At 45.8% G+C, this 20,156-nt stretch overlaps 2 protein-coding genes across 3 annotated transcripts in view; one reads left to right on the top strand and one right to left on the bottom strand.

Moving 5' to 3' along the window:
- KNTC1 (kinetochore associated 1) overlaps nt 1-6,945 on the bottom strand; it is a 552,295-nt gene extending 545,350 nt beyond the window's left edge. Inside the window, exon 1 of the mRNA XM_040347334.1 lies at nt 6,836-6,945. The gene's annotated coding sequence lies outside the window, so the exon portion shown is untranslated. The remainder of the gene's footprint in view (nt 1-6,835) is intronic.
- A 25-nt stretch (nt 6,946-6,970) lies between these two features.
- The window catches only part of RSRC2 (arginine and serine rich coiled-coil 2), a 46,800-nt gene continuing 33,614 nt past the window's right edge, over nt 6,971-20,156 (top strand). The window contains exons 1-3 of one of the 2 annotated variants that reach the window (XM_040347332.1): nt 6,971-7,107; nt 17,018-17,171; nt 17,264-17,307. In XM_040347332.1, the coding sequence (XP_040203266.1) occupies nt 7,102-7,107; nt 17,018-17,171; nt 17,264-17,307 (204 nt within the window). In that variant the 5' untranslated portion in view covers nt 6,971-7,101. Of the gene's footprint in view, nt 7,108-17,017; nt 17,172-17,263; nt 17,308-17,831; nt 17,903-20,156 lie in introns of those variants that run through there. The other variant, XM_040347333.1, reaches the window with a different exon arrangement.

Genomic DNA, 20,156 nt, shown 5'->3' on the forward strand with positions numbered 1-20,156 from the left:
TCCAATGTGCCCCCCCCTCCGAGGTTTAAGGCAGACTCACCCCTGGCGGTTTCCTCTGCAGCAGCGGCAGACGATGGTCGGTCCTCACGCTCCATAGCGCAATCGTTCAGGCGCCACTCTCTTCCCTGCTGCAGGTCCGTGAGCAGTGAGGTGCCGATGGCGGCCGCCATCTTGGTGAAGACCTGAAGCGGAAGTGCGTCATCACCGCGCGCCGCATGCGACGCGGCGTCGAATGCTGGCTCCATTCAGCAATGCCTCTGGGAGGACAGCACTCGGAGCTCACGCTGAGGGGAAGCATCTATACCCGGCACAGCAGGTAGGGAGATATGCTCGGAAGAGAGGGAACTTGGCCATTTGGAGTACTGGGGTAGCCACTATCCCAGGGGACTCCTACAAGGGGGGGTTTCCAGATGTTCTTCAGCTTCTACCCCCCCCCTCCCCCCACAAACACGGGGAGACCCCCCGGGACAGGCATTACACCTTACTGAACTAAAAGCCTCACAGGACCCACCGCTCAGTACCCGGGAGGGGGACCACCAGCCCCAGGCCTTAGGTCTTTAGCTGAAAATAAAAAAACGTTTCGCTGGGGGAAACACAATCAAGAACCGAGGTGCACGGGGAGGGGCGGGGTTTTAAAACCTTTTTCTGATTGTGTTTCCTGTCAGGTGGAGCCAGTCTACTCTCAAGGTGCCGTCCTGGAAGACGACTTGAGAAATACCTGTCTTTAGACAGGTATCTGCACCCCCTTCCCCCTGAAAGGTGTCAAATGTGACACCGAAGGGGGGGGGTTTCCGATCAGTGGGAGTTCCACTTTAGGGTGGAGCTCCGCTTTAAGCCTCTCTTTCATCATTAATCCCCACACCTAATGAGTGAGAGAACCCTTTAAAAAAGCCTTAATAAATCCACAACAGTACATGCTATCGAAACAGCGACTTCATAGTTAACCACTTGCCGACCGCAGCATGTATATGTACGTCCACAGAAAGGCACGTACAGGCAGATGGGCGTACATGTACGTCCCCGCCTTTCCGCGGGTCAGGAGTCCGATCGGGACCCCCCCCCCCCCGCTACATGCGGCGGTCGGATACCTGCGGGGAGCGATCCGGGACGACGGCGCGGCTATTCGTTTATAGCCGCTCCGTCGCGATCGCTCCCCGGAGCTGAAGAACGGGGAGAGCCGTATGTAAACACGGCTTCCCCGTGCTTCACTGTGGCGGCTGCATCGATCGAGTGATCCCTTTTATAGGGAGACTCGATCGATGACGTCAGTCCTACAGCCACACACCCCTACAGTTGTAAACACACACTAGGTGAACACTAACTCCTACAGCGCCACCTGTGGTTAACTCCCAAACTGCAACTGTCATTTTCACAATAAACAATGCAATGCAGAGGAAGTGTGCTTGTCCTATGGATCTGACACTTTTTCTGAATGAGGTGAGAAAACTCAGCTCTTCACTCCCTCTAGTGGTCACTTTAGAGAAGACACCCCTCAAAATTTTGAAAAAGGTCCTCAAGATAAATCTTTCGGCTCCTTTTTCACTTACCTTAAAGAGGAGTTCCACCCAAATTTGGAACTTCCTCTTAACCCACTCCTCTCCCCCTTACATGCCACATTTGGCATGTAATTTTTTTGGGGGGGGGAGTGGGGGCTTCAGCACGAGTGGGACTTCCTGTCCCACTTCCTCCTTCCTGTAGGCGACTAAGCTTAATCGCCTTCAGGAAGTGGCTGCTGTAGGCGATCGCCTAGGACACGTCACAGGTCCTAGGCGATCTCCTGGCCAATTACACGGCGCGGCGCCGGGCCGCGCGCGCATGCGCAGTCTCGCGCATGCGCAGTGGGTGCCCGGCCGTGAAGCCGAAAGCTGTCACGGCCGGGTGCCCACACTGAAAATGAAGACGCCGGCCGGGGAGGGGGGGAGAGGAGCGGAGCCCCGGCCGGCGCGTCGCTGGAGCGCTGGAGCAGGTAAGTGCCTGTTTATTAAAAGCCAGCAGCTACACTTTTTGTTGCTGCTGACTTTTAATAAACATACAAATGGCTGGAACTCCCCTTTAATCCCTGCCGCAGGTTTTTCTGCTGAAATATTTTCAGACAGTACCAATCTTCACCCCTTTTGGCAGGCTTTGTGTGCCAACCTTCAGGGATACAAGTTTCCTATTTAAAGGAGACTTCCCCCCTGGGCCTTGGAAAAGACTCTGACCAGAACCTTAAAGCGGTAGTAAACCCGCTGTCTTTTTTTTTTTTTAAACCTGAAAAGAAAAAGCCATAATGAGCTAGTATGCACCGCATACTAGCTCATTATGAAATACTTACCTCGGAACGAGGTGAGAGGAACTTACCTGGTCCACGCCGAGGGAGATGTCATCTTTCCTCGGTGTGTCTTCCGGGTATCACCACTCCAGTGCTGTGATTGGCTGGAGCGGCGATGTCGTCACTCCTGCGCATGCACGCGGGAGATTTCTCCCCGTCAAGGTCCGGCGGCTGCCGGGCCTTTAGCCGAGGATCTCCGCTGCGCCGCTGCTGTCAGCGGCGCATTGCAGGGGGAATATCTCCTAAACCTTACAGGTATAGGAGATATTCTTTATACCTACAGGTAAGGCTAATAATAGGCTTACCTGTAGGTTAAAGTGGTAGTACAGAGTTTACTACCACTTTAAGTCTTAATACAAAAAGTGCCGGACACCAGAGCCCAGTCTTCCGAAGAGAGACATTACAGGCAACGCCTCTTGCAAGAGGCCCGGATCCATTCCAGTTTTGGCATAGCTTCATAGCCTCTTGGATGAATCCCAAAAAACGCATAGGTCCTTGGCCCCAAAGGGTCTATTTTAGCAGAGCTTCCTTAGCACTTCTCCACGCGTCCTACACCTTAGATACTGGCGAAAAAACGGAGGTACTTCCCGGATTGGAGGGGCTATATGGAGGTGAACTGACTCTGGTTGCGCCAGTGTCCAATCACCTCTGGTGAGCATATAACCCATTATGTAAAGACAGTCTCTGTGTCCCGTGGTGTAGGATAAAGAAAGGGATACTTTAAATATCTCCTAAACGAGCACCGTTTAGGAGATATTTGCTGTAAACTGTGCCGATTATGTCATCGGCGCATGCGCCGTGAAGAAGTGGCCACTTGTCCTGTTTTCTCAATAAAAGTGCCGTAACTGGCGGCTCCCACTGCAGTGACGTCACGCGACTCCGGCAAGTCACAGAGCGGGAGTGTGTGGCCCCAAAAGGAAGAGGGGCGAATATAGATGCGGCCTGCAGCGGGGCTCAACGTAACTAATATAAAAAGCTGGAAACAGGCACTAAAATCACAGCAACGGAACCTAGGACAGCTGACGTGTTTAACATTAACTTTAGGGTTTACTCATAGCTGATCAGACTGCATGGTACTGTGGAAACTTGCATTTTGGTGGATTCAAATGCAGTGCCAATGAACAATGTCGATACATGCACAGCATGGCTCAGGATCAAGTCTGCAACTGTGTCACCCTGAGAAGCAGCTTCCTATGGTGGCATACAGAGGCGAGGATAAGCCATTACAGATAGCCCTAAATAGACACGTTTGTTATTTTTTTTTTTTAAATAGAACTTTTAGGTTTGGTTCACACATATGCAATGCGAGAACCTGTGCTATTCCAGTATGTCCCCGCATTGCATGTCACCCGCTGGCGGTTCACACTGCCCTACACGAACCGCTGCGGTTGTCAATAGAATAGATACTTGGTGGGAGGAGTTGGGTCACGTAACGTTGCCAAGCTCGACAGTCGGCCATCACACTGGATGGAAACATTGTTCGTTTTTATTGGATTGAAATCCGCTTTTTACTACGTTGTTTGAGTATTCTTAATAAATGTACTTGTCAGTAATACTGCGCAATTACGTTTTTTGTTACCCATTTACATGATGTCCTGATGTGATGAGAGTCTGTCTAAGAAGGATCTTATTGGTGTTCATGCAATCTATCTCCCCGTGTGTAGGGTGAAATCTAAGTGTGTTTGACTGCTTTTGATCAAGTAGTCCACTCATTGGGGTACGAGTCAGTGGGGGTTATTTACGAAAGGCAAATCCATTTTGCAAGTGCACTTGGAAGTGCAGTCGCTGTAAATCTGAGGGGTAGATCTGAAATGAGGGGAAGCTCTGCTGATTTATTATCCAATCATGTGCAAGCTAAAATGCCGTTTATTTTCCTTGCATGTTCCCATTTGGATCTACAGCGACTGCACTTCCAAGTGTAGTTTGCACTTCTAGTGCAAAGTGGATTTGTCTTTCGTAAATAACCCCCAGGGTGAACCTTTCCTATTTGGTGACGGATTCTTCCCAAAACTTTCCTTTGTGTGAACCTACACCTATTGGATGTTTTTTTATTTGAGTTGTCATATAACATTTTTATTAATTCTTAGCGCTGCACTTTGTGATTTCTACAATAATCATATAGTGCATATCGCAGTGCGAACGGTCAAATGGTGCAAAATCGGATTAGATAGGCGTGAATATCCATACAATCTGATTCCAGTGCGGACCAAAAAAAAGGGTACTGCAAAAGTGGTTGTAAACCCTCTCTGACATGTTTTACCTACAGTTAAGCCTAGATTAAGTCCCCTTTCACACGGGGCGGATCAGTAATGATCCGCCTCCGTATGCTCAGCGGGGATCGCTCCGTTGATCCCCGCTGAGCCGGCGCATGACAGTCGGTCCCCGCACACTGTGCAGGGACCGCCCTGTCTTTTCTCTGCTCTCCCCTATGGGGGGGGGGGGGGGGGGAAATCGGATGAACACGGATTGTATGTCCATGTTCATCTGATCCGATCCGCAGACAGAAGGAAAAATAGGGTTTTCTTCCGTCTGCAAAATCGGATCTTTGTGGAGGCGGACGAGATCAGGTGTCGGCATATTTTCATCCACTGACACCCACGATCTCATAGGGATCAATGCATGTCCCTTTTTCATCCGCAAACGGATGGATGAAAAAGCAGACATACGGTCCCGCACGTGTGAAAGGGGCCTAAGGCTTACCTGTAGGTGTTTGCAATATCACCTAAATGGTTTAGGAGATATTTGCCACAAAGAATGTGCCGTAGACAACGGAGCAGGCGCACTGAGAACACCGCTTTTCTGAATGGATAATGCCAGATTTGACGGCTCCCGCGTGCATGCGCGGAGTGACGTCATTGCTGTTCCTGAGGGGCTATACCCGGAAGTAATCTCCGGGAGAGAAGTTTGCGGCCGGAGGGGGAGCCGAGGATGGCTTTGCTCTAAGTTAAATATTGGTAAAAAGATGAGGGATGGACAGCCGCACTCCAAACCAAACAGGTTGTCTTTATTCAAATCAACAGCAAGAACACAGCAGATCACAGCAATAGGAACAGGAGAATACCGACGTTTCGCACTGGCTTCAGTGCTTATTCATGGCTTTGCTCTAAGTTAAGTAATGCATAATTAGCTAGTTTGCTAGTCATACTAGCTCATTATGCCTTTGTCTTGCAGGGTTTTTTTTTTATTTTTTTAAAGTTTGGGGTTTACAAGCACTTTAAAGTATATTGTATTTGTACTGTCTATCCTCAAAAGCCATTCATAAACTGTCAATAAATTCTGTATAATAATAATAATATTTGCATGGCTGAATTCACATCACATGTGATCTGCACAGCAATACGGTGCAAATTACATGCAATGCCTGTCATCACATATGCGTGAACTGAGCCTTACAATGACTTTAATGGCACCAACGCATGTCTCAAAAAGGCGGCGTGTTCACGTTAGGGTTGCCACCTCATCCCTTTAAACCTGAACACATATTAAAGGGGTTGTAAAGGTTTGTTTTTTATTTTCTAATTAGGTTCCTTTAAGCTAGTGCATTGTTGGCTCACTTACCTTTTCCTTTAATTTCCCTTCTAAATGTTTTTTTCTTTGTCTGAATTTCTCACTTCCAGTTTCTCCTCAGTAAACTTTCCCCCATCATCCGAGACGTTCTGGCTGGGGGTTAGTCAGCCAGAACAGCTTACTGAGGAAGAACAGGAAGTGAGAAATTCAGTAAAAGAAAAAAAAAACATTTAGAAGGGAAATCGAAGGAAAAGGTAAGTGGAGACATTTCACGATCTCTGCAGCCGAGCATCGGGACAATGTCTCTTTGCCTGTGATTAGCGCAGCGCCGTGCAGACTTCCTGGCGGGCTCTGCATGTGGAGTCTGCTAACACACCGGAGCTCATCCCTACTCTCAAGTCTTACTCTCCAGGCCCAGCTACTACGGGGTGGGGAGCGGAGGAAGATCACTCCACCAGGGAAGGCAAGGACATAAGCAGGCAGGCAGTTGGTCAGGATTTGAGCCAAGGCAGAAGAACATGCAAGCAGAGCTGAATGGGCATGCGCCCGAAACTGAAGAAATGGTCCCTCTGCTCTGACCAGCACATGATCATCAGAAAGGGAAACCGATAATGAAACAAATACACCCCCTAAGATAGTAAGAGCAGCAGAACAGGGGGTGTAATTCAGGTTTAGTTTTTTTTTTATTCTGCAGACCGTCTTTGAAATTGCCCCAGCCCCTGTTTAAATTCAATCTGGGGATAAAACCGGGGACAGACTTGGTCCAGGCACAGTGTCCTCAATCCAGGGACTGTCCTCCCAGGGATGTCTGGTCACCCTAGTGTAAATGGGCTTTCGGGGTGTCTCCACTCTGGATGAAGGAGCAATGGAGACAACCTTTGGCCAGCAGCATTGTGAAGTTCCTCCTTATAACAAGTAAAAGTCAGCTGTAACCTAAGAAAACACTAGACATGCATTGTTTTAGAAGCAGCTAGAGAAGACAGGTCGGCTCAGTGAGACTCTATAAGACATACACACCGCTGTCTGTCAGCCAGTCCTCCTCCTCACACACCGAGCTGTCCGGGACACTTCCTCAATCGAATTTGGCGGGACGGACTTAGTGACGCAAGCGGCGTTTCCCAGCATGCTGTGCGCGGCGGCCGCTTCCTTTGTGCCTTTTCGGATGGCTCTGTGAGCCCCGCCCGCTCCTGTGGATTGTGTACGACGTTGGGTGTGTGTGGGGTTACCGCACGGCTGGCTATTAGAATTCAGTAACGCGGAGAGGACGCGGCTTCGCCTAAGTGATGGCGGTAAGTAGTTTGCTCGGAGCTGTGGTCTTTTCTGGAGTGTGTGTGAGAAAGCGAGAAAATGGCGTCGCGGATTCTCCATGACTAGTGCGGCCTAGGCGCTCCTCCGCCGCCCCGACCCTTCCTTCGTCGTATTGCTTTGTCTTCCAGCCTGTGTCAGGCGGAGTAGCAATGTACAGGGCTGAGGCTCGGTCACAGGCCGATGCATGTTCTATGTCTAGAAAACAATTACGTTCCTACGGCTACAATAATATTACAGTGATGGTAACCATTTTAGTGACCCAGATAGGAATATAAGACCCAGACAGTACTCCTAAATGGCGATCAGTATACAGCCAGAGACAATGATTCCGGCCTGGTGGGTGATGATGGAATAAAGAAGCAGTGACATTGTGATCTCTGTGTACATATCCTACCAGGAGGATTCTCTCTCCACAACGGCGATCCTCCCACGTAAACACAACTCTACAAACCCCCAAAACGTCAACATTTTCCTCCCATCTGTGATCTGAAACGTGCTTTTCCCATGTGAGAGCTGCCAAGTGTTGTCACTTTCCGTTTAGTCAATCACGGTCACGGCTAGGACCATTTATAACCACTTCCATACCAGGCCATGTGTATTTTCTTTGCTAGAAATTTTAGTTTAAAGCCGGGGTTCACCCGAAAAACACATTTTTAACATTAGATTGAGGCTAATTGTGGGAAGCACAATCAGGTGTGTGTTTTTTTTTTTTTTTTTTTTTAAATCAATGCAGTACTTACCGTTTTAGAGATAGATGTTCTGCGCGGCTTCTGGGTATGGTCTGCGGGACTGTGCGTTCTTATTTGATTGACAGCCTTCCGACCGTCGCATACAGCGCGTCATGAGTTGCCGAAAGAAGCCGAACGTGCGGCTCTATACGGCGCCTGCGCACCGATGTTCGGCTACTTTCGGCAACTCGTGACGCGCTGTATGCGACGGTCGGAAGGCTGTCAATCAAATAGGAATGCCCAGTCCCGCAGACCATACCCGGAAGCCGCGGAGAACATCTATCTCTAAAACGGTATGTACTGCATTGATTTTTAAAAAAACACCCGATTGTGCTTCCCACAATTAGCCTCAATCTAATGTTAAAACATTTTTTTTCGGGTGAACCCCCGCTTTAAACTCCCAAACATTGTAAATATATTTTGCAGAGACCCTAGCGAATAAAATGGTGATTGTTGCAATTTCTGTCACATGGTATTTGGGCAGTATTTTTTTTGGAGAAAAAAAGAAATCGAATGGGAGAAAAAAAACAAAACTATTTGCCCAACTTTTTTTGTTTTAAAGTGGGTGTAAACCCTCACATATACTAAGTGAAGTGAACAGCCTCAGATGATACACAGAGAAGAAACAAATCTCCCTACATAAGTTTTACATCTATATCTTATCAGTATTATGAGCAGGGCTCTCTGATTCCTCTTCCAACAAATTGTAATGTAACTGCCTTATTTTGTTAAGCACTGCGCAAACTGTTGGCACTATATAAATCCTGTATTACAGTATACTGTTTAGAAAGTGCAGGTCCTATTAAGAGATTTTCTCTTCCTGGTTAGCACTATAGTAAAGCCTGGGCATACAGCCAGGACAGTTGATTGGATGAAAGGCACACACCCCCTATCTTCATAGGTAGAGACTTAGAGCTCTGTTTGTTGAATCGTTTAGTGCTCTGCTAATCTATAGCATCCTCCCCAAAAAAACAAAACTCTGGCCATCATATGTGACAGAGAACTTGTCAGGAGTTATCAGGCTGATAACAGAATAAAGCTAGGGGACTTGGGACTTTGAAGAGAGAAAACAAAAAACAGCAGATATAAGTGCCAGATTTCTTGAATTGGGTTGGTGGTCTCTGCTGCTTACCGGAGCTGTCAGTAGAGGTGGAGACGATCAGATCCCTTTCCCCTTTGAGGCATGAAGTCGAGTGAAGGAAAGATGGCCCCCACTCGGCCTCCATAGCATTGTATGGCAGAACCGTCACTTCCGCCCAATGGGCTTAAAGGGGATTTTTTTTATAAATTTTGTGTTGCTTTTAAGTGTAAATGTGAGATCTTAGGTCTAAATCTCACATTAAAGCGGGGTTCCAACCACAATTGGCATTTTTTAAATGTATGTCCTTTCATCTTGCGTTTTTTATAATGAAAATCCGATCACTTACTATTTTTACTATTTTAAAATCTGCCGCCGCTCCGGATAGTTATGCAAAAAAGATCGTTTATAAAACTTTGTCCACACCGTTGTCATTTTGCTTCTGGGCATTGTGAAGCCCACAAGCACTTACTTCCTGGAAGTCTTGGCTGGGAAGTGATAATTGGGTAGCGCACTGCATCCTAGGAAATGATGACACACATTTCCCAGGAGCATTAGAGGGAGATGATGTCAGAATCCTAGGTGATTCCAAAGGCAGATTTCATGGGACTGCATAGCAACAGGTATTTCCAGATGAGTACAGTTTTTTTTTTTTTTTTTTTTTTAGGTCCAATGAGCACAATAATGAAAAAAACATTTTGGGATGGAAACTCCACTTTAAAAGGTCCTGTCATGATTTATTTTTCTATTACAAGGGATGTTTACTTAAAAATGTCATACTTGCCTCCGCTGTGCAGTTCGTTTTGCACAGAGTGGCCCCGACCGTCCTCTTCTGGGGTCCCACGGCAATTCTCGCGGCTCCTCCCCGCAAGAGCTAACCCCCTCTGGGAAGCTCTCTCCTGAGGGGGTTACCTTGCGGGCGGCCATAGTTACACCGAATAAATAGATGCCTAACATGTTGCGCTTTAAAATTAACCACTTGCCGCCCGCCAATGACAGATTGACGGCGGCAAAGTGTTGTAGAATCCTGACTGGACGTTATATGACGTCCTCAGGATTCTGAGCCGCTGCGCACCCCCGTGGGCGCGCATCGCAGCGATCGTTGTTGCAGGGTGTCACTCTGACACCCCCGCAACACCGATCTCGGTAAAGAGTCTCTCACGGAGACTCTTTACCACGTGATCAGCCGTGTCCAACCACGGCTGATCACGATGTAAACAGGAAGAGCCGTTGATGGCTCTCCTGACAGGGGGGGTTCGCGCTGATTATCAGCGCAGCCCCCCCTCGGATCGCCACACTGGACCACCAGGGAAGCCCACCCTGGACCAGGGAAGGGCAAAAAAAAAAGATGCCAATCAGTGCCCACAAATGGGCACTGATTGGCACACATGGGTAAATCAGTGCCACCCACAGTGTCCATCAGTGCCACCCCACAGTGCCCATCAGTGCCGCCTATGTGTGCCCATCAGTCTTGCCTATGTGTGCCCATCAGTGCCGCATACCAGCGCCGCCAATCAGTACCACCCCACAGTGTCCATCAGTGCCACCCCACAGTGCCCATCCATGCCCAGTGCCCATCAGTGCCGCCTATGTGTGCCCATCAGTCTTGCCTATGTGTGCCCATCAGCGCCGCCAATCAGTACTACCTCATTGATGTCCATCAGTGCCATCTCATCGGTGCCCATCAGTGCCGCCATATCAGTGCCCGTAATTGAAAGAGAAAACTTACTTATTTACAAAAAAAATTACAGAAAAAAATAAAAACGTATTTTTTTTCCCAAAATTTTCAGTCTTTTTTTAGTTGCACAAAAAAGAAAATCGCAGAGATGATCAAATACCACCAAAAGAAAGCTCTATTTGTGGGGAAAAAAGGACGCCAATTTTGTTTGGGTACAGCGTAGCATGACCGCGCAATTGCCATTCAAAGTGCGACAGTGCTGAAAGCTGAAAATTGGCTTGGGCGTGAAGGTGCGTAAGTGCCCTGTATGAAAGTGGTTAAATACACTCATGGAATGGCCCCAAACTTCTGTACTTAAAAATCTCCGTAGGCTACACTTTATTTTTTTACAGGTTACCCGTTTAGAGTTAGAGGAGGTCTTGTGCTAGAATTATTACTCTCGCTCTAACGTTCGCAGCAATACCTTACATGTGTGGTACGAATTCCATTTACATATGCATGCGTAACTTGCGTATACCTTCACTTCTGTGTGCGAACACGAGGGGACAAGGGTATTTTAACTTTTTTTATTCGTTTTTTTACACTTTTTTTTTTTTTTTTCTATTACAATAAATGTAAACATCCCTTGTAATAGGAATACAGAGACCCCAGATAACCCCTCTACCCTGGAAAGCATGAGAACAAACAAACATTGATCTCTGCTTTCCAGGCTAAAAAAAAAACTGGTACATCTGTCAGTGCGAGAAGTGACGTCATGATGTCACATCCAGCCTCCCAGGGTCATAGTAAATGAAAGGGATCTATGAATTTAGGAAGGGTGGATGATTGAAATGTCTCTACCTTCATTAGCTGCTGAGTCTGCAGCCAAAGGTGTACACACGCCACAGCAGGAATTAAGCCCCTTGTTGCTTTTGGTAGTTGCTACCTACCGCCTGCCAATCACAACTCATTCAAGTAAATGGGGCCACTCTGCAAGTGTCCCACAATTGCATGCTTCTGCTGGGTCCAAGGGGTTAAAACAGGTGATGAGAAAGCAACACAATGCTGCCTGCTCTAACCCCTTGTTTGTTGTACAAGGTTGCAGAGCAGCCTCATTCACTTGAATAGGTCATACTTGGCAGGTGCTACACCCACCAACCATGACAGGGCGTATAACTTCTGCTGCCATGTGTAAATCCCAGCCACTGCAGCTAAAGGGTGTGTGGTTGGGGCAGAAGTGATAAAAACACATCTTAAAGCGGATCTCCACCCTCAATACAGCTGCAGCTCCATATTCATACTGCTCCTAAACAATGATGAATCGGCTATTTTCATTAAATTTAGTATTCGTGTACCTTATTAATTAGCCAGGCTTCCGGTCTGCCCCTCCTCGGGTTTCCGACGGGTTTTCTCCAGTTTCCTGTGCCGCGCTGTGTCTGCTGGGAGACAGTCTCAGAGCTCCCTAATTACAATATTCCAGATGGGGATGTCAGTCAGTTCGGCCAATCAGTACTGTGAAGGGCGGGGTTTATTGTAGAGTGCTGGAGGAGCAGCTCTATTTTTCTCTGTTAGAAAACATCGCGCGACTTCGCTCACACCGCCGGTCACCATAGCGAGTGCGAATGCACGAGATCGAGCAGTGGATGCTGGGACAGCATCCACCGCAAATAGGAAGTGCCTGCCTATGGGAATTCAACGCCCATAGCTAAGATGGCAACGGCAGGAAAACACAGATTATAACTATTTATTGGGGACAATATTACAGCGGAGCGGCGGGGGAACACCAGAAACGTGAGTTTAGCACAGCAGTGCTATTACACATTTAAAAAAAAACTATTTTGCGTGGGAGATCCGCTTTAACTATGGAGTTTTATCACACTCCAAACTGCAAATGTAAATGAACCCTTACTGTTTTGAGCCTTGAGCTTTCACACTGATGTGCTGTGGTTTACCTGCATCGCATTGCATCTGCAACTTTGACATAGAATTCTGCAGATGTGGTGCACTAAAGTTCCTGCATTTGCAAAGTGCACCAAACCCACAGGATATAATGGAAGTCTATGACTAAGTGCAGCAAACCCCCACAAAAGAGGGAACGGGTTAAAGGGTCACTAAAGGAAAAACATTTTTTTCGCTAAATAGCTTCCTTTACCTTACTGCAGTCCTGGTTTCATGTCCTCATTGTTCGTTTTTGCTTTGATGTTGCTGTAATTCCTCTCTGTTCTGGACACTTCCTGGTTGTCTGTTTCCTGATCACCACAGTACTGGGAGATTTATCACTGTGGTGACTAATCAAGGAGGTGTGTCTAAAACCCCTCAGCACCAATCCAGTTTCGTTTTGCAAAACCTTCACTGCTCTCTATTGGCTCTCTGGCTCTGTACCAGGAAACAACAGCAAAAACGAAACTAAACTGTAGTTACATTATATGATTGGTTTTTATCTATTTTTAATCATTTTTAAAAGGAATCGGTTAACTATTATGTCTCTATACCCTGTAAACAGTCATTTCAGCAAAAAATTTTTTCCTTTAGTGACCCTTTAAGTGGCTGTTGCTCCCTACTATAGCTCCAACTTTTTTTTTTTTTTTAGCCAGAAAAAACAATATACAATACAGAAAATCCACCCTGTTCCGATACACAGAAGATACTAACAGCAATTCTGCTTTCATGAACAATCCACATAATCCGTATAAGCTCACGTACTAGTAGGCACAGTTGTGATGGGCATAAAAAGATAAACATATATTAGCCACACTTTCTGGAATTAGACCCGTCTTCAAGATAGCGTCTGTAATCACACAGTACAAGTTTCCCCGTCCTCCAGCCACCTGTTCCAAACACTGGCAAACTTCTGTGGGCGCCTCCTATGAATATAGATCATTTTCCTATATGGAAGGACCGCGTTTATTTCCTTCTTCCAGTCTCTCAATGATGGGGCCGCCGCCTGAAGCCAGGCCTTGGCCACTACCTTTTTGGCTGGGAACAGTGACTCGTATATAAATATAGCCTGGTACTTATCTACCTCTATGTCTGGCAATAGACCCAGCAGACAAAGCTTCGGGTCCATTCCCACCGGAGATCCCATATTGTCATGTAGAAATCGTGTCTCTTGTAACCAGTAAGCCTGCATGTCCGAACATTGCCACAACGGATGATAGAAAGTGTCTTCCACCAACGAGCACATGGGGCACAAGGGGCTTCTTGTAGATTGAAACTTCGCCAGTCTCTGGGGTGTAAGGTATGCCTGGTGAAGTATATACAGTTGTGACAGTCTATCCGATAATTTAGGGGATGCAGTCTTAACCCCCTCCAGAATTTCTCCCCAATCTGTTAACTCAATAGGTCCCACGTCCCGTTCCCACTGTATCTTTGCTGTCTGGGACACCCTATTTATCCTGCGCTGTCTGATAACGTAATATATGTTAGATATGGGTTTGGTTGATTCTGCTCCAAAGATAACGTCAAGCACCGGTGGAGTACTAAGATCCACAGTGACGATGGTCATCTGTTTCCTAATCGCATGCAAATACCGAAACAATAAATGCTGCGGAAGAGTAAATTCTTCCTTTAGCACCGAGAAGGGCTTAACTCCGCTCTCCGTCAGAATCTGAGACAGATACAGCACCCCGTTTGAAGCCCAAATCTGTGGATCAGGTACTGTATTCAACTCTGGCAGGCCGCCACTGACCCACAGTGGAGTGTGTGAGTGAATGTGTGTTCGGTCCTGCTTTTTAAGTGCTATATCCCAGACTTTTTGATGGTGCTGTAGCATTCCGGCCCCAAAGTGTGGTGCCCTGCATCCTCCCTGTCCCTTCCTAAACACCGCCTGACTAGGAGTGTGAAAAAGCAGATCCAGGTTTGTTACATACCAGTGATCTATATCTCTGTGATTCAATCTTGTTATAGTAATATAGGTGGAAGAGTTGCTCCGCTATATAGTAATCCTGAACATCCAGAAGGGAACAACCCCCCTCCAGTGTGGGATTCTTAAGTATATGCCAGGCCAATTTATGCCGACCCGAATTTAGTATTGCTTCCATCTGTTTGAATACTTTCAAGGGAATATACAAGGGAGCGTGCCAAATCATATATTACATTTTGGGTAGTAATATCATTTTCACTAAATTGATTCTGCCCATTACCCCCAGTGGTAACCTCAACCAGGCCTGGGTTCTGGATTTAATAATTGCAAACAGGGGATCTATATTGAGAACAACGTAATCCTGCAAGTTCCTAGTGACTCTCAATTTTAGATTTGTCCCAATTAATCCTCAGGCCCGAGAACCGGTCTACCTCCTCAATAATATTCAATGCCGCCCGCAGCGATGGACCCTGATCCGCCAAGTACAGGACCGTATAGTCCGCATACAGCCCCCATCTTTTCCCATGTATCAGCTTTTCTAAGGCCTACCACCTCCAGGTCAAAGATGGAGTGAAATAGGGCCTTAAGTCTAGGGACTAACAACTCAGAGTATGTAGTGTAGAACTCCAAGGGCAAACCATCCAGCCCCGGAGCCTTAGATTTGGCCAGCTGTGACACCGCCGTATCTATGTCCTGAGTGGTGATGGGAGCCTCCAGTACTCTCGACTGTTCTGAGTTCAACCGAGGGAATTGTAACGTATGTAGGTATGCTTGAATCTCTTGTGGCAGGTGTTGGCACTGGGACCTATATAGTTCTCCATAAAATCTCCTAAACCTGTCTGCTACCCGTGGGGGGGGTCAGTGATAACTGAGCCATCCAGCTCTACCAAGGAAACCACCACTGGGGGTCTGTCCTCCAGATGCGCCAAATATGCCAGCATCTTCCCTGCCTTCTCGCCATGTTCATACACCCTCGTTTTACAGAAGAATACACGTTGTTTAGCTTTCTCTAAGTGTAATTGTGCGACTATCCTAGACTGCAGCTTCACCCTGGTGAGGTTTTCCAGGGAGGGCTGAGCATTGTATGCCTCCTCCAAATCCTGTAGGGTATCTTTTGACATGCTTACCACAACTTTTGAAGATGTTTTAAGCCCATTTATCCTAGTGTCCAACACTCTACGTGCGTGAAGTTTGAACTCGTCCCATTGGGAGTTAATTAAGGCGGAGTCCCCTCAGGAAGGAAGGAAAAACTGCAGCTCCCTTGCTACACTATCATGATCCGTCAAGGCAGTTAACCAGTAAGGATTGAGTCTCCACACCCTTTTAGGGGTCTTCCCCAAAAGGGTTAGCTGTGCCCAACATGGGGAATGATCCGACAGGGCCCTAGGTGCAAACCCAGCCCCAACCACCTTTTGGCAGCAGTAAAGTAGATACTATTATGTAGTCTATTCTTGACACAGTGGCATAACTCGTCGAATGACATGTATAAGCCCTAGTCACAGGGTTCCTGTGTCTCCAAACATCCACCAGGGCAAACTCCTGCAACAAGCGGCTCAACCTGGTCTGTCTGGGCACCCCCGGCCGCACGAGCCGGGCGGTCCAATAAGGGATTTATAGTCATATTGAAATCTCCCATCCACACAGCAGGAACTGTCGGATGCCTAGCCATAAAAGCCCGTCCAGCCGTAACAACCTCCGAACTGTATGGGGGGGGGGATATAACACACAATCTGCACAATAGGTATTCTCCCAATATATGCATGTATAAACAGATATTTCCCCTGCTGGTCCGACTCCAATGCAATCAGCTCGGATGGGGTGGCTTTAGTCACCAACAACGACACTCCTCTAAAGAAGCTGGTGTGTTTGCTGTGGTATGCCCAACCAATCCAGGGGCGTTTCAGAGCAGCCTGCAAGTGACCAGTAACCTGCGTCTCTGTCAATGCGATTACATTAGCTTTCTGCGACTTTAAATATACGAGAGCTGCTGTACACTAAATTTTGTCTCTCGCACCTCTGACTTTTCAGGTCAGAAATTGAATTGATGTCATGGTAGTAGCAGGCGGAAATTTATGAGCCAGACCAGCAGGTTTCACACTTTACAAATTAGTTGCCACATCTTCCGCATCACAGATAGTGTCTCATACAACATCTATTAATGAAAGCCCCATCACATCTCTATAGCAAATTAAGCATTGTCCTAACCTGTTCGAGTCACTATAGCTCCAACTTTACAAGTCCATTTGCAATGTACTCTGATGCTCTGGAATGGTGGGTCCACAAGCCAAACCACAATCTACCAGTCCACTGCCTGCGATCTTATTACCCCCGGTCTGCATTCATCTCTGTGATGGGGACAATTACCACACACTCCACTCTCTGACATCTAAATTGCAGATAGCCTTCTGACTTTCCTGAGTGGTCAGCCAGACAGTTTTTTTTCAGCAGGTTAACAGTGACAATTCCAGTATTATTGTCATAACTGGTTTATTTTGCTTATATAAATGAGCCTGTGTTGAGGGTCAAATTTTTTTATTCAAACCGTTAATATGTGTGTATTTTTCAGTCGAGTGATACAGATCGAGATGAAGGTTCCCCGGATAGCTGCTCACCCACATTAGAAAAGCGAATGGAAGAATGTGATCCATCAAAGTCCCCTACAACTTACAGACAATTTTCAAGATCCCGTTCACGTTCGAGAGAACATAAACGGAAGGGTGGTAAGTGTTGGGTCTTTCCTGTTTTTTGGGGTTCTTGTAATTTTGACAGTCAAATCCCCTATTGCTTACCATATCACTTTACAATTTTGCAGCTAATGAAGGGAAGAAACATCGGAGTCGAAGCAGGAGCAAAGAGGTAATTAATACTTTGTAGTGTACATTGACTAATTTATATAACTTTGTTTAAATTGGGGGTTATTTTACCCTATGGTAAGTAAGTACCGAAGTATTTAAAACGGAAAAAAAACATTGAACATTTCACTATATTATTGTGTATGGTGCACAATACATTGTCATTCTATTTAACTGCGATTATTACATCTTCAGCAGTATCTAAATTCATTTTAAACTCTGCTGTTAAAGCATAATCTAGTTAAGCAGCACAATTCATGGACTCACTACATTGACATTTTTGAGTACCGGTATATTCTGGTGCAAGGTTTTGCATATTTCGTGTTTTTGCCCTACCCATTTATAATATAGCTGCTCGTGTCTCTGTAAAACTTGTTGCTGAGGAGTAGTGCACTGGTGATACTGCAAGTTTGAATAATATTCTAACCATATTTGGTGATCACTTGTGATAGGAAGCATTGATATAAAATTGATTATTGTGCCTAGACCACATGATAACTTTTCTATAATGAATCATACTCAGCGTGCTAAAGCACGAAGAGACTGAACTGAAGACGCTGCTGACTCATAGCAAAAAAATAAGCCTACTCCATGATAAGGTAACTATCAGTCATTCAACCTCCTATTTGACTTGTACAATAATTGAAATACATTGTTTAAGGATAATATTTTAACGTAAGTGTTTTATGTTAAAAGTGAAATCTATTTTCCTCAAGCTATTAGTCTTAACAGGTGTCATTCATTAAGACAGAGTTGGTTGTCCAAAGCTAGATTTCTCTTAAGATATGTGGATAATTGGGCATGGACATAAATACACTGCTAATTTGATATGAAACAGAGCAAAGCTTTGTCACAGCCATCTTGGAGAAAGAAAACTTAACCTTTTTAAGATGGACTTGTCTTTTAGCTAATATTTGTGAAAATAAAAATACAACCACAATAACTGTTATTCCAGTGTGTTACAGTACCCACCACTCGTCTGTTTACCCTTATTGGTTTTCTACCATTAGTATGGCGCTCTTCCCTTTCTTTCAAATGGTGTCATCTACAGCTCTGTGCTTTGCTTCAGGCGGAAATATAATTGTTATATGAAACAAGGAAGATTGTTGAGGTATGATTTGTTCCCCAGTAGATTTTGACTTTGCAAAACCTGACTGGAAGCACAATTCCTCCAAATTGTATTTTGTTAAATAACAAAACATATATATTTGTTATAGTGCATATTAACCAGTAGGTTCTCAGCAGATTGCTGAGAGCCAGGTGCCAGTCCAGAGCCTGGATCAGGTCATTGGCAACGGGCTAAAGAATAAGTCATAGGCGTGCAGGACTGCACTCCTGTGATTTGGCTATACTTCTTTATTCTTTCTTTACTTTTTGTATGGATGTAACATCCATGGAGTTTTCTTCCCTCACTAAGATTTTAAAAGTTAAACTCCAGGCACCAACCAGTCTAACCACAGTGATGTGCAAAGCACAACTTATAGGCATAGAAAAATGTGAAGAACAAAATGTAATTTACCTCTCTAAAATATGAGATGCATAATGCATTTCAGCCACTGTAAAATTTATATTCAGATTTGTGTAAGGGCATTAACCAGTTCCCGACCCCCGCATGTACATATACGTCCACAATATGGCACGTACAGGCACATGGGCGTACATGTACGTCCTCGCCTATTAGCGGGTGGGGGGTCCGATCGGGACCCCCCCCCCCCGCTACATGCGGAGGTTGGGTCCGCTCGGGGAGCGATCCGGGGGCGCGGCTATTTGTTTATAGCCGCTCCGTCGCGATCGCTCCCCGGAGCTGAAGAACAGGGAGAGCCGTGTGTAAACACGGCTTCCCCGTGCTTCACTGTGTCGGCGCATCGATCGCGTCATTCCCTTTATAGGGAAGACACGATCGATGACGTCATTCCTACAGCCACACCCCCCTACAGTTGTAAACACATACTAGGTGCACCCTAACTCCTACAGCGCCACCTGTGGTTAACTCCCAAACTGCAACTGTCATTTTCACAATAAAGAATGCAGTCACGAAAAAAATCGCTGATCGCCGCCATTAGTAGTAAAAAAAAAAAAAAATAATAAAAATGCAATAAAACTATCCCCTATTTTGTAAACGCTATAAATTTTGCGCAAACCAATCGATAAACGCTTATTGCGATTTTTTTTTTTACTAAAAATAGGTAGAAGAATACATATCGGCCTAAACTGAGGAAAAAAAATGTTTTTATATATGTTTTTGGGGGATATTTATTACAGCAAAAAGTAAAAAATATTGCATTTTTTTCAAAATTGTCGCTCTATTTTTGTTTATAGCGCAAAAACTAAAAACCGCAGATGTGATCAAATACCACCAAAAGAAAGCTCTATTTGTGGGGAAAAAAGGACGCCAATTTTGTTTGGGAGCCACGTCGCACGACCGCGCAATTGTCTGTTAAAGCGACGCAGTCCCGAACTGTAAAAACACCTTGGGTCTTTAGGCTGCATATTGGTCCGGGGCTTAACTGGTTAAAAATGGACATACATGTTATGTTCTGCCTTTTCCTGACATTTTCTCAGCTGCTTCTGCAGCTAACTAATTATACATGCGTGCATGGTTCTAAACCAACTAAGCGAGTAGCCATAACTTTTTGACCATTCAGAGGTAAAGTGTAATGACATAGATTATCTTGTTACAATGGCATCTGAAAGTGGGCAGCACGTTGATATGAAGTTGAAGTAAGTTGAAAGTAGAAAAAATGGGCAGGCATAAGGATTTGAGTGACTTTGACAAGGGCCAAATTGTAATGGCTAGATGTACTGAGTCAGAGCATCTGTAAAACTACAGCTCTTGTGGGGTGTTCAGTTTGC

Source organism: Rana temporaria, chromosome 1 (genome assembly GCF_905171775.1).
Source record: "Rana temporaria chromosome 1, aRanTem1.1, whole genome shotgun sequence".
Lineage (NCBI taxonomy): Eukaryota > Metazoa > Chordata > Amphibia > Anura > Ranidae > Rana > Rana temporaria.